Here is a 15,939-nt window from a genome sequence, read left to right on the forward strand (position 1 = left end):
GCTCTTTCTTCCTGATCGTTAATAAAGGCATTAAACAAAACCAGACCTCATGCTGACCCTATAGTCAACACATTGCCCTGCGTCATTAGGATTTGTCCTCCAGCCAGTTCTCAGTCCATGTGACAGAGCACACAGCAAAGCCAATGCTAATTAGATTGGCAAATAAGATTTATTGAGATACTGTATCAAACGGGTTACAAAAATATAAATATATGTGTGTTAAGGTACAGTCATTGTGCTCAGTAAGTTTTTAATTCTATTGAAAAAGCTATCAAGTCTGTCTGGCACTATTTGTCTTTATAAATCTATTCTTTTATAGCAGAGCTCTTTTAGCTCTTTTGATTCCATTATCCTCTGTGTTTCAATCTTAACAGTGGTTTCTGTTATTTTTTAAAAGAAATGATTTCACAATAGGAATTCAAACACAGATTCTTTATTCCAAGATGATTACTAATAAAATTAACAACAATTAATCCCATTGAAGCATACCAGGCCAAAGAGAATTGTCGACATCTTATTAAGTGTCCTGGGACCAGAATGAGGATTTCTGATTTCCAGTTCTCCTCCCTAGCAATAAACAGCATGGTTTAGGACCAGAATTATAATGCCTTAGAAAAAGCTCATAGAACTGTGCTTATAATTATGTCCTCCAAATGGAACAACTCCCATTCACATGTCTGATTTTTAGACTTGTTTTTCTATGGATTCCACTCCACTATGTGTATTTTCTTGTCCTAGAATTGCTCGTACAATGCTGCATATCAATCTTTGTTGAAATAGTGTAAAACTTTACCTACACATTTTTCTCCCTGTTTAAACCATATGTTTTATACAGTTCAACAAAATTCTTCTATCTTTTAGTGAAAATTTGAAATATCATAAAAGGCTAGGAAATTCCATTTAAACTAAAGTCAAAGTGGTCTCCTGATGACTGCTGCAAAGCATATTTTATATAAACGGAAATTGGGTCAGCTATGAATTAAATTAACAACCACCATATTTCCTTAACCACAATTGCATAACCTTATGTCCAGCATGTTCACAGCTGAGGACTTTACCACTGACTTACAAAAAAAAAAAATGTTTTGCACATAAAGTTTTTGCCCTGTCTTTTAAAAACTTTCTTTCTGGGCAGGCTTCTTATTTTTGCTACAGTTCTGAGCCATTTCACTAGGACCATACACTGTACATATGTTCCAGGTAACATGAACTTTAAAATTGTAGTATCTATTAATGACAATTACCATTCTAGAAAATAATATCTAATTTAAAATTTGAGTATTACTTAGAAAGCTCTCTGCTAATTAATGGCTCTCTTCATTGTGAGAGTAATCATGTATTTAGATTTTTAATAAAGTATAATAAATGATATTTTAAAGGATTGAAATTTGCGTGGAAGGGAAAGAACTACATTGTAGCATTGGGTGCATTGGGTGAGGAGATCTTATATATAAATGGTCTACAAAAGGAATTCTATAACTTTACTTTTTGAAATATATATGGATCATTTTATATGTGAAGTATGAACTCATTCTTTGATAATTGCAAGTATAGCAGCAATTGTGACTGAATATTTAGTATTATCAATTAATAGGAATTTATATCACTTAAAGAAAAATGAAGCATATTCATATTTGAAGAGTTGCCTGTGGAGTCCCACTCCAATAGTTGAGTTTGCTTTTTTACCTCAAGGACATTCTGCACTGGCAAGTTTACAGTTGCCCTAGACCGAAAAAGACCAGGGTGCTTTATTATTAGCAAAAAAAAAAACTGTGGTATATGTGTTTTCCTTTAAAGGTATCAGCTCCTACAAGAACAAACTTGTAAACCTGTTTCTGAGTTTACTCCTATGTGCCAATAAAATGGCTTTCTCTAAATTGGTTCTTTCGAATTTTTGTGTCATCATTTTTTTTGGCTGTTGAAGTATTCAAATTAAATATTCATATAACTATTTACATGCAAACATGAATGTAATTTCATAGAAACTGATAATATCAGAACTTGATTCAGAATGCAATTTACATCTTAAGTAACATGGTATCATTATTGATTAATATTTGTTTACAAGTTTCATGAAGGTATGATAGGGAAAGGAAAATGATTTACATTTCATATTCTGTGAGCAGAAGTATCTTATGAAAGAGCAAGGGCTAATATTTTTTAGCATTTCCTAGGCTTTGCTCTGTGCTAAGTACATTACATACATAACTGTTATCATTGTATCCTCACACAACATATCTCTGTGGCAAAGTCTATTTTTAGCCTCATTTCACAGATGGGTAATATGAGGCAGAGAGAGGTTAAGTAATTTACCCAAAGTACACAGCCAGAAAGTAGGATTTGAATACAAGGAGTCCTACACAGACCCCTCATGCTTGAGCTCATGCTACCAGAAAATAACATAGATCAGTGGTTCTCAGACAAGAGCAGGGAATAGAATCACCTGGAGGGCTTACCAAAACAGACTACCTGGCCTCATCCTCAGAGTTTTCAGTACAGTAGATCTGGTCTGAGATCTGAGAATTTGAATTTCTAACAAGTTTCCAGGTGGTGTGGTGCTGCTGGTTTGGGGGTCACACTTTGGGAACCACAGATGTAAATGACTCTCTGGAAATCAGGACAATTGAGCTGTGCATGGAGAGTTTAGGAACTGGAGATGCTACCATGTGCCTGGAGAGAAAAAAGGGGAAAACCAGACACCAAGAAAGAAACTGAAGATGCTCAGGGAGGGGGAGTCTGTGAGGAAAAGGAAGGCAGGAGCTATACACTTTTATTGTTGGGAAAGCCTGAGGTCGAGAGGAGAGGGACAGGTGGGAAATCCTGCAAGGACAATAGATGTCAAACCAAGGAAGGAACTTTTTAAAAGGAATGTTGAAATGCCACAGTAATTTCTACTTAAAAACTCAACCCTGGGAAAAATGTTTGGCTTTTCTAAAGCATAATGACATCACAAACAACAGACAATAGTGGCAAAGGCTTCAATCTGAGAGACAGAATATCATAGCCCAAAACTGCTGGTGATCCTGTAGCTGCCATTTTAACCCCTTGAGCCCCAGTCTCCTAGGTCTTCCTCATATTTATTCTTGTTCATCTTGAGAATCCCTTCCTGCTTTAATGGTCTAAGGTTCAAATGATAGAGACAGGAGGATATGACCCTCCAGTATATTTGCTTTACAAATCTGCTTCTCTCTTTCATCTAAGTTGCTTTAAATTGATCATCTCATTACCCAACCTGAGTTAGAATGGAGACATATGAACTTATTAATGACTTCTTATTAAAAGAGGGGACATTTACATTTGCCTCTGGTTTTGGTTTGAGTCTTCAGACAGCACTGCAGCTAAATTACTATTTATTTTTAGCAGCCAAGAAAGAGAAGATTGCTTAATGTTTGTTGTTTCTTGGACCTGCCTTCTATCTAGATGTCTGTAAACGCCATCAATACAGTCAATGGAAGAAGAAAAGTGTGCCAAGCCTATTTTCTTCGTTATAATTGATGGAGGCCACTCAGGGCCATGTTCCATTTACTCTCAAATTAAGATGGCATGAATGTCTCCTGTTCACCCCGTTCTTTTTATTAAAGAGTTGAAGCACTTTTTAAATCAAGAAGAGAGGGAGATAGATTTAATCTTATGTCTGCATTTCAGGAAAATTTAAGAGAGGGACATTCCAGGTCAAGGGGCCAACAAAGGAAGACTGGGGAGTTTGTGTTCCTTTTGACATCACGTGATCACCATAGATGTCCGCCTTTAACCTAGGGTGGGGCCAGTATTTGTTCAGTCTCCATTCCTGTACTATTTTAACAGTAATCCAGAAAGTGTGTGACAAGGGGACTTGAGCCTGTCTTTGGGTTTCTCAACATTAGCCTCCTCTCTATGTTCTACTCTAAAATAGCCAGCTCTCTGTTCAACTTCTAAAATAAAGTTAGGCAGACTAAGTGAAATCATGACAGAGATTTTATATTACTTTTTGTAGTAACTTGAGTTATAGGACTTTCATATCCTGATCAAAGAAACAGAAAATGGCTTGCTCTGAGTCCCACAGCGCAGTGGTAACAGAAGCAGGAATAGAACCTGGGTCACTTATCTTCCAGTCTAATGATCCTTCTGGTCTACCACTTCTCTCAGACTTTGCTGCCAGCAAAGGCTTTCTTGGTGTATTCACTTCCTACTTGCACACATTAACTCTCACACACTCTAACACGCCCATAGTCATACACACTCATTCTCCCTATTACACACTCCTTCACTGTCATACTCATACACTCACACTCACATAACTACAGGAGCACCAGAGCCACAGCTTCCCAGCATGGCCTACAGCTGGAGGCCCAACCCATCTACTCAGATTCCTTTTGTTGAACCAATGTGACCCATGCAAGGTTTCAAACCTGATGTCAACACCCAACTGAGGGCTCAGACCAGAGCTGGACCTGCAAAAGTTCCATGTGGAGGCACTGACCTCCATATTTTGAGTTCTAGATTAGGTGGCAGACAGTGAGGAATGAATCTTGCAAGAGAAAGTGGTCAGAAAAGGATCCAGTGGCAGAATTCCAGGATGAAGTCTAGTCGTCAGAAGGGAGTTGAGGCCAGAGAATTGATGACTATGAGAGTGAATTCTGCAGACAAGAATCCAGTCATTGAAGAGGACCAGGTTTCAGAAACAGAATCCAGGTACCTAAGAGCAGGGTGAGTATGAGGAAGCAGATGGTATTAAAGTTTATGAGTTATCAGAGGATAAATGGGGCAAGGAGCACTGTCCCAAAGAGTAACTCTCACCATGAGGGAAGATGGTTTGTCTGTAGCTGGGCTTTGCTGCCCTCTTTACACCAGGTGACCCTCTTTGCTCTAGTCTGTGATAGCTTCTTACACTTAAGGGTTTTGTTTTTGTTTTTGTTTTTGCCTCTTCCTTGGACAAATGAGGCAAAAGCGACTATAACTAAATCACATCAGTGGCAAAGTTTAAAGAACACTTAGATTTTATAATTAATTCTTCTTTTTTTTTTTTTTTTTGAGATGGAGTCTCACTTTGTTGCCCAGGCTGGAGTGCAGTGGCGTGATCTCAGCTCACTGCAACCTCCGCCTCCCGGGTTCCAGTGATTCTCTTGCCTCAGCCTCCCAAGTAGCTGGGACTACAGGCACATGCCACCATGCCCGGCTAATTTTTGTATTTTTTAGTAGAGATGGGGTTTCACCATATTGGCCAGGCTACTCTTGAACTCCTGACCTCATGATCCACCTGCCTTGGCCTCCCAAAGTACTGGGATTACAGGCATGAGCTACTGCGCCTGGCTATAATTAATTCTTTGGGGATAGCAATTGTAGATCTATCCCCCTTCCCCTTAACCCCCGTGTAGACTGACAAGTGTCATCCAGGTAACATAGGGTTTCTGAAGATGCCCTGAATTCTGTTGAGTCAACAATGAAGCTTCTCAGAGAAGCACCAACATCTGGTGTGAGAGTGATCTAGAACATGTTCTCACAACCGCCCAGAAGCTGAATATCAAGTTTATCCGGACTTGGATCACAGTGATCACCGAACACAGCTTTTAATTACTCAACAATTAGTCAACAATATGCAGATAAGTAAGATAATAATTTGTCATATCTTTTACCTTCTCTGTTTATGTAGCCTACTTTATGTCTAGGCAAAGTGTGTGGCCATAGCAAAGTGAGATTTGTTCTGTTCAGGACAGGAAAGGACACTGCTTCAACTATAAATTCTCCTCTTGTCAAAGGCACAGACATAATTAGCTATATCCAAGGGCACAACTATTCCTCTACCGACAATAAAGCCAGACTGTATTTGCATTTTATCTTGCAATATGCCCACCTAAAAAACATTTCTACAAAGGCTGCATAAAATAGAACTGTCAAGTTTCAGTCCTGCTCCATACACCAGCAGCACATTTGCAAATATGAAGGTCTCACATTTTGTCAAGAGAAGGTACAGATCTGTTAGAAATTAAAAACAAATATCATTTCCTAATGGAAGTTGGATTTTATTCTAAGCCAACATCTGGACTAATTTGCCAATGAAAGCTTTCTACTTTAAACCTTGAAAGGGAGAAATAGACTAAATAAGTTGTATTTTAGGATTGATCTGATGTTCTAATTTTTATCTCCACACAAGCCTTCACTTAAGGTTAAAATATGAGTCTTCTTTGATCTTTCTACATCAGTTGGACGGTGAGTCAGTTCTCAATGTTTACTTTGTGGTACTATGATAATAAAAATATTGTAGCAGTTTTGTTTTACTATTCAGACTTTCTCAAAGAAGAAATCCTAGTACCAAAAGGTAATAAAAAATACCAAAATGAAATTTCTCAGTTGTTAACATGTCAATCACAAGAAAATTTAGCTCTAGGAGTATCACCTTACTACAAATGGATAAAATAGCAATCAATCATACAATAATTTTTTACACTGGCATGTTAAATCTGTATAATAGTCAAAAACACGAATATCATGTTTCTATATAATATTTTGTTAGATATAATTCTTTTCTACAGATGCTGTTAAGTTTTTGTTCCAACTCATACCCACTGTCTTGTCTTGTTTTGTTTTGTTTTGTTTTGTTTTGTGACATTGCCAAAATATATACTGTTACCCATATAAGGTAAAATGGCCCTGTGTATAAAATACCGTGTGGTGAATGCTTGCATTTCAATTAAAACCAGATCTCATGACATCTTTATGCATCTGAGCCCCAGCCATCTGAGGGTAGCCATGTCAACCTCCTACACTCTTGATCAGTGTAAGCTCGTCTATTCTTAGACTATGAAATATGGGTCTTGGGTGTCAGGGGAAGAATTGTTGGCTGGTCACAGCTGTGGCCTGGTGGGGAGTACTTTGTGTGGTCTGTGAGCAGAATTTTTCTGCCTTCCTTCCCAGCTGTGCACTGCTGAGTGGAAGAAGGTGTACCCCAGGCTCATCAATCTCTTTGTGTTCCTCACACTGAACTGGGAAGGTTAGAAAGAGGCAGGCCAGGAAGAGAGGTCCAGAGGCCAGTCTCTTCCCACTGAGTCAAAGAATAGCATAGAAAAGAGACTAAACAATTGTTTCTCTCAGGCTGCTTAGAAAGAAGACAGAGGCCACTAAATGAATGCATCATTCTTTGGGAGCTCCTGTACCAGGCTGATAACTGTATGTGAGTCAAAGCTGAATAACTTTAGGGAAAAAAATCTGCAAAATATTAGGTAGAAACTAACAGGGAAAAAAACCTCAAAATTGCAGTTCATTTTTATTCATTGGTGATTAACTTGAAATGTAGTCACTTGATCTACAAGGTTGTTTAAATGATAAAAAGACATTTTTCTAGTATTTTTCAAACAAAAAAGTTAGGTTTTTATATTTCTATACCACACTGTGGTTTAATTTAAATAGTTTTAACAAAAAAAACCTTGTTCTTGTTAAAGTCTATTGTTGCCAGAGCCAATCAGAAGCAAAAGAATGGATGTGAAAATTAGGCCTGAGAATGTATATTTGGGTAAAAAAGTTTAAAAATAAACTTAATTCTTAGCTGCAGGAACCTTTCCCAACCAACACCTGGGAATTACACTGTCACTGTCCTGACTTGGGTTTTGAGTGCATCTTAGAGTTTATCATGAAAAATGCCAGTTTCACCTGTTTTGTTAGTTCAAGGATATGGTCATTATTTGTTGTGTTTATTTAAAAAGTCTAAAATACAATTTCTGCAAGATTGAAAAAGATAAAATGACTTCCCATTTTTCTTAACTCTTTCCTGCAGTTTATGTTTGAATAAAGATTTCTAAAGATTATACAAACCAGTTTTTTGAGGGGTCTTTTTTTATTATTACTATACTTCAAGTTCTGGGATACATGTGCAGAACGTGCAGGTTTGTTACATGGGTATACATATGCCATGGTGGTTTGCTGCACGCATCAACCCGTCATCTACATTAAGTATTTCTCCTAATGCTATCCCTCCCCTAGCACCCCACCCCTTGACAGGCCCCAGTAGGTGATCTTCCCCTCCCCGTGTCCATGTGTTTTCTTTGTTCAACTCCCACTTATGAGTGAGAACATGCGGTGTTTGGTTTTCTGTTCTGTATTTGTTTGCTGAGAATACCATTCAGGACATAGGCATGGGCAAAGACTTCATGACTAAAACACCAAAGCAATGGCAACAAAAGCCAAAATTGACAAATGGAATCTAATTAAACTAAAGAGCTTCTGCACAGCAAAAGAAACTATCATCAGAGTGAACAGGCAACCTACAGAATGGGAGAAAATTTTTGCACTCTTTCCATCTGACAAAGGGCTAATATCCAGACTTTACAGGAACTTAAACAAATTTACAAGAAAAAAAAATCTCATCAAAAAGTGGGTGAAGGTTATGAACAGACACTTCTCAAAAGAAGACATTTATGTGGCCAACAAACATGAAAAAAAGTTCATCATCACTAATCACTAGAGAAATGCAAATCGAAACCACAACGAAGTACCCTCTCATGCCAGTTAGAATGGTGATCATTAAAAAGTCAGGAAACAACGGATGCAGGAGAGGATATGGAGAAATAGGAACGCTTTTACACTGTAGTGGGAATGTAAATTAGTTCAACCATTGTGGAAGACAGTGTGGCGATTCCTCAAGGATCTAGAACTAGAAATACCATTTGACCCAGCAATCCCATTAATGGGTGTATACCCAAAGGATTATAAATAATTCTACTGTAAAGACACATGAACATGTATGTTTATTGTGGCACTATTCACAACAGCAAAGACTTGGAACCAACTGAAATGCCCACCAATGATAGACTGGATAAAGAAAATGTGGCACATATACACCATGGAATACTATGCAGCCATAAAAAAGGATGAGCTCATGTCCTTTACAGGGAAATGGATGAAGCTGGAAACCAGTTTCTCCATCACTAGTACAGAAAAATCAAAATAGAACAGAATGCTATAGTGATAATAAAAGTGTTCTTAGACTTAAATAACAATCTTTAAAGAAAAATTATTCTAACTCAATTAGCTGATTAAGTTATCCCTGATAACTGAAGGCAACATTTATTTTTGTTGGGATCAACACAACTGTTTAGAAATATAAAATTTTGTTTGCTTTCATTAATAGATGAAGTAGCATACTTTACATTCAAGCTGTTCATTTGAAGCCCACTTTTGTTGTCCCTTCAGAGTAAAATTTTTTCCAGATTCCCTGTATCTGTTTTCACAACCATGACATATTCAGAAAGTTTTCTTCTTAACATTAGTTGCTAAGCAAAATATATTTCAGTACGCCTGCTGTAAAATTGTCAGTCAAACACACATGGCAAGTGTTTGGTAATCTGATAACACTTTACCTTACCAGCCATTATCTGATATTTTACAATTGATGCTAGGATATTTAACTAGAACAGAGTCATGTTTTTTTATTGTGTGAAATCAAGAGATGTGATTAAAAGAAGTCTGAAATCTCAACATTCCCCCATTTCATTAGGGTTCTTATTTGACTCTCTTAATTTCTTTATTGGAAGCACTCTGTCATGACTGGCTATTTTCACAAAAGTAGAAGTAGTCCTATGAACAGTAGCAAAATATTTCTCTCAAGTAACAAAAGAATAAAAATTGTTTTGTAAAAACATGTTTTTCTTTCATTTTACATAAAAAAATTATACCCAAACTCTATTATTTTGAACTTTTTCATTAAATGGGTTGAATTTACTTTATTATTTCCAAACCAAATGTAAGGCAACATGCAAGAAATGCATGCCATTTGTAAACTCTAGTTTTAAGGGCCGTTTATTAAGGTGCGGGAAGATGCAGATTTGTCTGAAATTATTCATCCTCATGGCCCAAATGAGAGTACGTGGAGAACTTTTGTCCGTGAGTATGCCTTTGAATACTTATTTTGAGTCTGCCTTTAACAACCCCTGTACAATATAACAGAAAGTAGACTGTAGGAAGCTGTTCCTCTTACCTTGATCCTCAAGAGATAGCCATATAGGGATTATGAATTGGAGCAATGCTTATGATAATAGAGTTTGGTGCTGTGTTTGTTATTGCCTCTACGTTTTCCAATGGATTGCATATGACTGTGATAAAGAAACAGTCAATGATAGCTAAACAAAGAGGTAGTCATTTCAGTTTATGTTTGAACTTCCACTCTTCTGTACTAATCAAACAAAATGATATCCAGCTGCTTACTTTAGCCATAAAACATTGTTTTATCGTATGCTTCTGTACGTATCTAGAAATATGTTATGTAAACCATTTTAATATGAGAAAGTTGAGGGTTCAATTGCATCAGAATCAGGAAATACAGAGTTAGGATAGCCAATTTAAACTCAGACCCCTCTCCTCATTATCAGCAATGTAATCGTGCCTTTCATTTCATGGATTTATCGTTTGTGACCGTTTATGTTATATGTGAGCATCAGGTAATGGGTGACAGGCAAGATTGCAAACCTGAGGAGGACCATTCTTCCCTAGGATCGTAGTCAATTCTAATCTATCATTTTACATACATAATCCCCAAAGAAGTGCAAGCCTGAGACATGTGAGCATCTGTTCATTGAATGCACCTCTCTCCATGCCAACGACATATCACATGGAGCACATCTGAGTTTGACCAAATCATCGGGCTCCTGGACAGACAGGCTTTTACACATTAATGAGTCTTTTGTTAGTAGCATTTGTGTGATTATATTTATTCACATAAGAAGGCATCCAAAGAAAAAACTTAGAAACTATAAAAAGGCATGAAAAGAAAAATGTTTTACATTTTGCTGAATGTCTTTCCTAGCCCTTATGGGTGTTTCCACATTTCTATTTTACAAAATTGACATGTTATTCAAAGAGTTATATAGGCCATTTATTTCAAAGTTAATATTTTTGACCATTCTTCCACCACAATAAATATTTTTATAACATGATTGATTAAGCTATGTATTTTCATTGTGTGGAAGTGAAAATCATTTTCATAACTACTCTCCTGTTTGGGGACTTTAAATGTTTTTCTATTATAAAAAAGCCTGCATTGTACCAATCTTAATTTTTTTAGAATACTTTTTTAGAAATAGAATTTGTGTCCAGGGCAAAAAAAATTTAAGGCTTTTAATATCTATTTTCATATTGACTTTAAGAAAGTTTATTGTGTATCAATTTATAGTCCCTGGACAACATTTCTTTAAGTGGAACTGTTTATGGAATCTTCAATGCTGATATTTTGCTAAGAAACTTATTCAATAAATTCAACTGTTATATCTAGTTCTGTATTATAAACATTAACAATAAAAATAATTTTTTAAAATCCAGATCTAAGCTTTTATTCTTATATTGAATGAGAACACACTATTGAGTATAATGAGGACACACTCTTACACAAGTGTAAGAATGTACTTATTTCTTCCATCCTGAATTTATTTAATTCTCTTCAATATCCTGAATCTTACTCACGAAAAAGTCTCCTTGAATTTGTAAGTTTCATTGCTGCTGTCTGATTTCTCATTTTCCATACATAAGCCTGCATATGAAGGGATCTCTTTCTTCCTCAAACACCTAAGCCAGTAGAATTGAGCCAAAAATATGCAATTAGGCAAGACTCTCCAATGTTCAGTTGGCACGTGGCTATATACGCAGGAGTAAAACAGGCTTGTGAGTTCTGGCTTTGGTAGGGCAGTTGCACCTTCTCCATACCACTTGTCCACCAGCCTGCAAGTGATGTGAGCTGGCTGTGGCCTTAATAATGTCACAATGGCCTTCTTCCCCTACACTTCAACCTCCTACCCTTTCCCTTCTCTCTTTCTCTGGGTCTCTTATGAGGAAAGAGTCAGAAAAGAAATGCAATCAATAAGAAAACACTAAAGTGAAGGTGGATGACAAGCAACTGCTGCCTAGTGCCAAAAGGGCACAGATCAGGCCCAGCCTCATTTTATTTGTGAACTCGTATCACAGCCTTTGGCATAATCCTTTGGGATAAATTTTCTAAACTTTTGAGTCTCTGAGTAAGCGAATGGATGGAGAGGGAAACTTGATAGTGTAATAGCGCACCGAGGCTGAGTGTGTGCATCCACCAAAACACACATACCTCCATGCCTATTTGTGGGAGTACCTTAAACTGATCGAACATGAAATAAAATGGTCAGCAATATCAAACATAGTAAATATAGTCCGATATTTAAGATCGTTTTGTGACCACAATCTCATTATTCCATTGGAAGTAAACACTGTATTCACTTGCTCCATTCCTTTGATAGATTAAGTGAGACAGCCAGATTGACATAACCTAAATCTTCTGATTCTTAAACCAATGATCCATATTTCTGGTTGAGCACTCTATACATTGCTTTCTGCCACATCCTCAGTCTCTACCGGAGGAACACGTGGCTGTACCAGGCACTGTGGGAAGGCACGCGGGTTCAGAGCGTGGAGCAGATGGGCGAGGTGGCCTAGGGAGCGGCCCGCATCCGTGGGGAGACGCTGGGCCTCAACGGCTTTGGTTGCACGGGGCAGGCGTTGCAGTTCGAGCCAAAGCCTTTGGATTCAGCGTCATATTTTATGACCCCTACTTGCAGGATGTGGTCGAGCGGTCCCTGGGCGTGCAGAGGGTCTACACCCTGCAGGATTTGCTGTATCAGAGCGACTGCGTCCCCTTGCACTGCAATGTCAACGAACATAACCACCACCTCATCAATGACTTTACCATAAAGCAGATGAGGCAGGGAGCATTCCTTGTGAACGCAGCCCGTGGTGGCCTGGTGGACGAGAAAGCCTTAGCACAAGCCCTCAAGGAGGGCACGATACGAGGGGCAGCCCTCGACATGCATGAGTCGGAGCCCTTCAGCTTTGCTCAGGGTCCGTTGAAAAATGCCCCGAATCTTATCTGCACTCCTCACACTGCCTGGTACAGCGAGCAGGCGTCACTGGAGATGAGGGAGGCAGCTGCCACAGAAATCCGCCGAGCCATCACAGGTCGCATCCCAGAAAGCTTAAGAAATTGTGTGAACAAGGAATTCTTTGTCACATCAGCGCCTTGGTCAGTAATAGACCAGCAAGCAATTCATCCTGAGCTCAATGGTGCCACATACAGATATCCGCCAGGCGTCGTGGGTGTGGCTCCAGGAGGACTCCCTGCAGCCGTGGAAGGGATCATCCCTGGAAGGGATCATCCCTGGAGGCATCCCAGTGACTCACAACCTCCCGACAGTGGCACATCCTTCCCAAGCGTCCTCTCCCAACCAAACACGGGGACAATCGAGAGCACCCCAACGAGCAATAGCAGAGAATGCCGGAAGGTAATCACTCAGATACACTTGGGACCAAGAGACAGTGAAAAATAGATGAACTAAGAGAAAAAGAATCGGATGGACTTTGTAACTGATTCTGGACATATGCATCATTGATGTTGCAGTGTTAAAACTACAAGAGCTAGAAAACTAAAGATGTCGTCTGCTTACGGAAGCGCTGAAAGACTAGGATGTGATTTATTAACGACCAACTTCTGTTATTGTGTGTTAAGCTTTTCATCTGTGCATCAAATCACAAAGAATAAATAGAGCTTTTTCTTTATCAGTCCGTTGGGCACAGCAGGTCCTGAACACCCTGCTCTACAATGTTGCATCAAGAGTTCAAACAACAAAATAAAAAATATTAAGAGGAAATCCCCACCCTGTGACTTGAGTCCCTTAAGTCTACAGGGGCTGGTGACCTCTTTTTTGCTAATAGGAAAATCACATTACTACAAAATGGGGAGAAAACTGCTTGCCTGTGGTAGACACCTGCACACATAGGATTGAAGACAATACAGGCTCCTGTACAGAGAAGTGTCTCACGTCTGAACTGCATACTGAGCGGGCAAGTTGGTTGTAAGTTCAGTAAAACCCTCTGATGATGCAAAAAAAAAAAAAAAAGTATTAAGTTCCACAAGCTGTTTGTACTCAAATATATTTTCTCAGTTTCAGATCCTCTGCTATTTTATTGAGTGGAAAGTCTTGAGCTAAAATGTTCAAGAAGAATAATGTTGCATTTCCTTATGTCTCAGGAAACACTTTTTATGGTAACTTGTCAGATTGTCTATGAAAAAACCCACTTTTTTAGACATTGATAAAGTCTTCTTTTCTTCACATGCTATTTTATACAAGAACACTTCAGGTGTATTAGATGTGACTGATTTTAACAAATCCTATTAGATTTGTATCAACTAGTTACATGTTCTATTCACAGTCTTTTGTGAATCATTGCCTTTTTCTTTAAAAAGATGGCCTATTTTGAGCCTTTGTATAGGTACATTCCTGCTTTTGTGACAAAAGAAAAACTTTAAAATTGTCCCAAACAGAAAAATAATGGCTATTAGAAGTATGTTTTGTTTTAGTGTGAGTTACCATTACTGTATTTGTTTATTGTAAAGGTGGACATTTAGCGTTCAGTGCAGTTTTCAATAAAAAGTAATTAAAATTTGTTAAAAAAAAGAAAAATCGTGTTTTATCTTCCTTTGTCTTACATTTCAGACAAGTTCCTATATCCTTCCCTTTTTATTATCTATGTATGGATTCCAACTTTTTCACCCTGGTAAAAGAGGCAGACTTTTCAAGCTTATAACAACTGCTTATCTAATTGTATTTTAATGGAGTACACATTATTGTGTTTTTTGCTGCAGCAGCATTTTTTTTATTTTTATAGACTAAGGGGTACATTTACAGGTTTGTTACATGGATATGTTTTGTAATGGTGAGGTTTGGGCTCCTAGTATGCCCTTCACCTGAATAGTGAACATAATACCTCATTGGAAATTTATCAACCCTTACCCCTCTCTACCCTTCCCCCTTTTAAAATTCGCAATGTCCGTTATTTCCCTTTCTATGTACATGTGTGCCCATTGTTTAGCGTCTAGGCAGTATTTAATTTTCTGTTTCTGAGTTATTTTACTTAGGATAATGGCCTCTGACTCCATCCATGTTGCGGCAAAAGAAATGATTTCATGCTTTTCATGGCTATGTAGCATTCTATGGTATACATAAACTACATTTTCTTTATCCAGTCATCCATTGATGGACGCTTAGGTTGTTTCCACGACTGTGCTATTGTGAATATTGCTGTGATAAACATATAAGTGCAGGTGTCTTTATTCTTCTTTTCCTTTGGTGTAAGGAAAGATATGTATTAAACATGTTAGAATAGGTATCTATGCACATGTATGTGCACACACAAACACTACACATGCACGCATACCTCACACTTACACCAGGACCTAAGAATCCAAGGCAATTCAGAGCCTGAAGCATCATTTTGCAGTGTGTAAAATGAAACACATTTCCATAAAAAACTAGCATCATCACACGGTGTATTTCCATTTTGTTGTTTCGGTGGTGGTGATAGTGGGTTTCTATTGGACCCCAGGTACGAAGAGTTAATCATATTCAATTCAAAGCTCTTGATCACCAGTCATCTGAGCAAGCTCCCTCTAATCTATGTATTTACTCCCTTTTAGCCCTTTTTTTCTCATCCACATAGATAGCTATTTTAACATGTCTAATATATGTCTTTCACTTGTAAGCATGCTCTATAAGACAACTTATAAGTTTATGGCATCATTCTTAAATTTTAAAAAAATCTATTTCTTTCAGCTTTTAAATGTTTCAAAGTGTGTTTTGTGCTTTCGGCTTTAAAAAAAGAGAGAGAGAAAAAGAAAACTCCCCCTCCATACTATCACTATTAGAAACAAATTATTCTCCTAGGAGACTTCTCTCTCCAGTCCTTCTAATCTACTTGTTTTCCAGACTGAGTTCTGCCATCCTTTGCTCCATTGCTCTCATTTCTCTCCCAGCTCTCTCATCTTTTGGAGTTTACCAAAACACAATGGAAATTATGCCAATTATTTGCCAGAATGCGAATGTGTAGATGGAAGTTTCAAAAGATAATTTTCTAATAAGCCATATTTATCTTGACTTTTTCATTTTCATGTTCTTCCATATT

The 15,939-nt window shown here is 37.8% G+C and overlaps 1 protein-coding gene across 1 annotated transcript; it reads left to right on the forward strand.

Annotated features, from left to right (window-relative positions):
• Positions 1 to 4,501: 4,501 nt before the first annotated feature.
• On the forward strand, positions 4,502 to 14,426 carry LOC461965 (C-terminal-binding protein 2-like). The gene is made up of 3 exons (XM_063811812.1): positions 4,502 to 4,686; positions 9,777 to 9,852; positions 12,300 to 14,426. The coding sequence occupies exons 1-3, from the start codon at positions 4,502 to 4,504 to the stop codon at positions 13,305 to 13,307; spliced, it is 1,269 nt and encodes a 422-aa protein (XP_063667882.1). The 3' UTR covers positions 13,308 to 14,426.
• Positions 14,427 to 15,939: the final 1,513 nt, after the last annotated feature.

This window comes from Pan troglodytes, chromosome 4 (assembly GCF_028858775.2).
Source record: "Pan troglodytes isolate AG18354 chromosome 4, NHGRI_mPanTro3-v2.0_pri, whole genome shotgun sequence".
Lineage (NCBI taxonomy): Eukaryota > Metazoa > Chordata > Mammalia > Primates > Hominidae > Pan > Pan troglodytes.

Coding starts and splice junctions, on each gene's coding strand:
- LOC461965 (XM_063811812.1), top strand. CDS start 4,502: ATGAATCTTGCAAGAGAAAGTGGTCAGAAAAGGATCCAGTGGCAGAAT. Junction 4,687..9,776: donor TCCAGGTACCTAAGAGCAGG/GTGAGTATGAGG, acceptor CCGTTTATTAAG/GTGCGGGAAGATGCAGATTT. Junction 9,853..12,299: donor TACGTGGAGAACTTTTGTCC/GTGAGTATGCCT, acceptor TTTCTGGTTGAG/CACTCTATACATTGCTTTCT.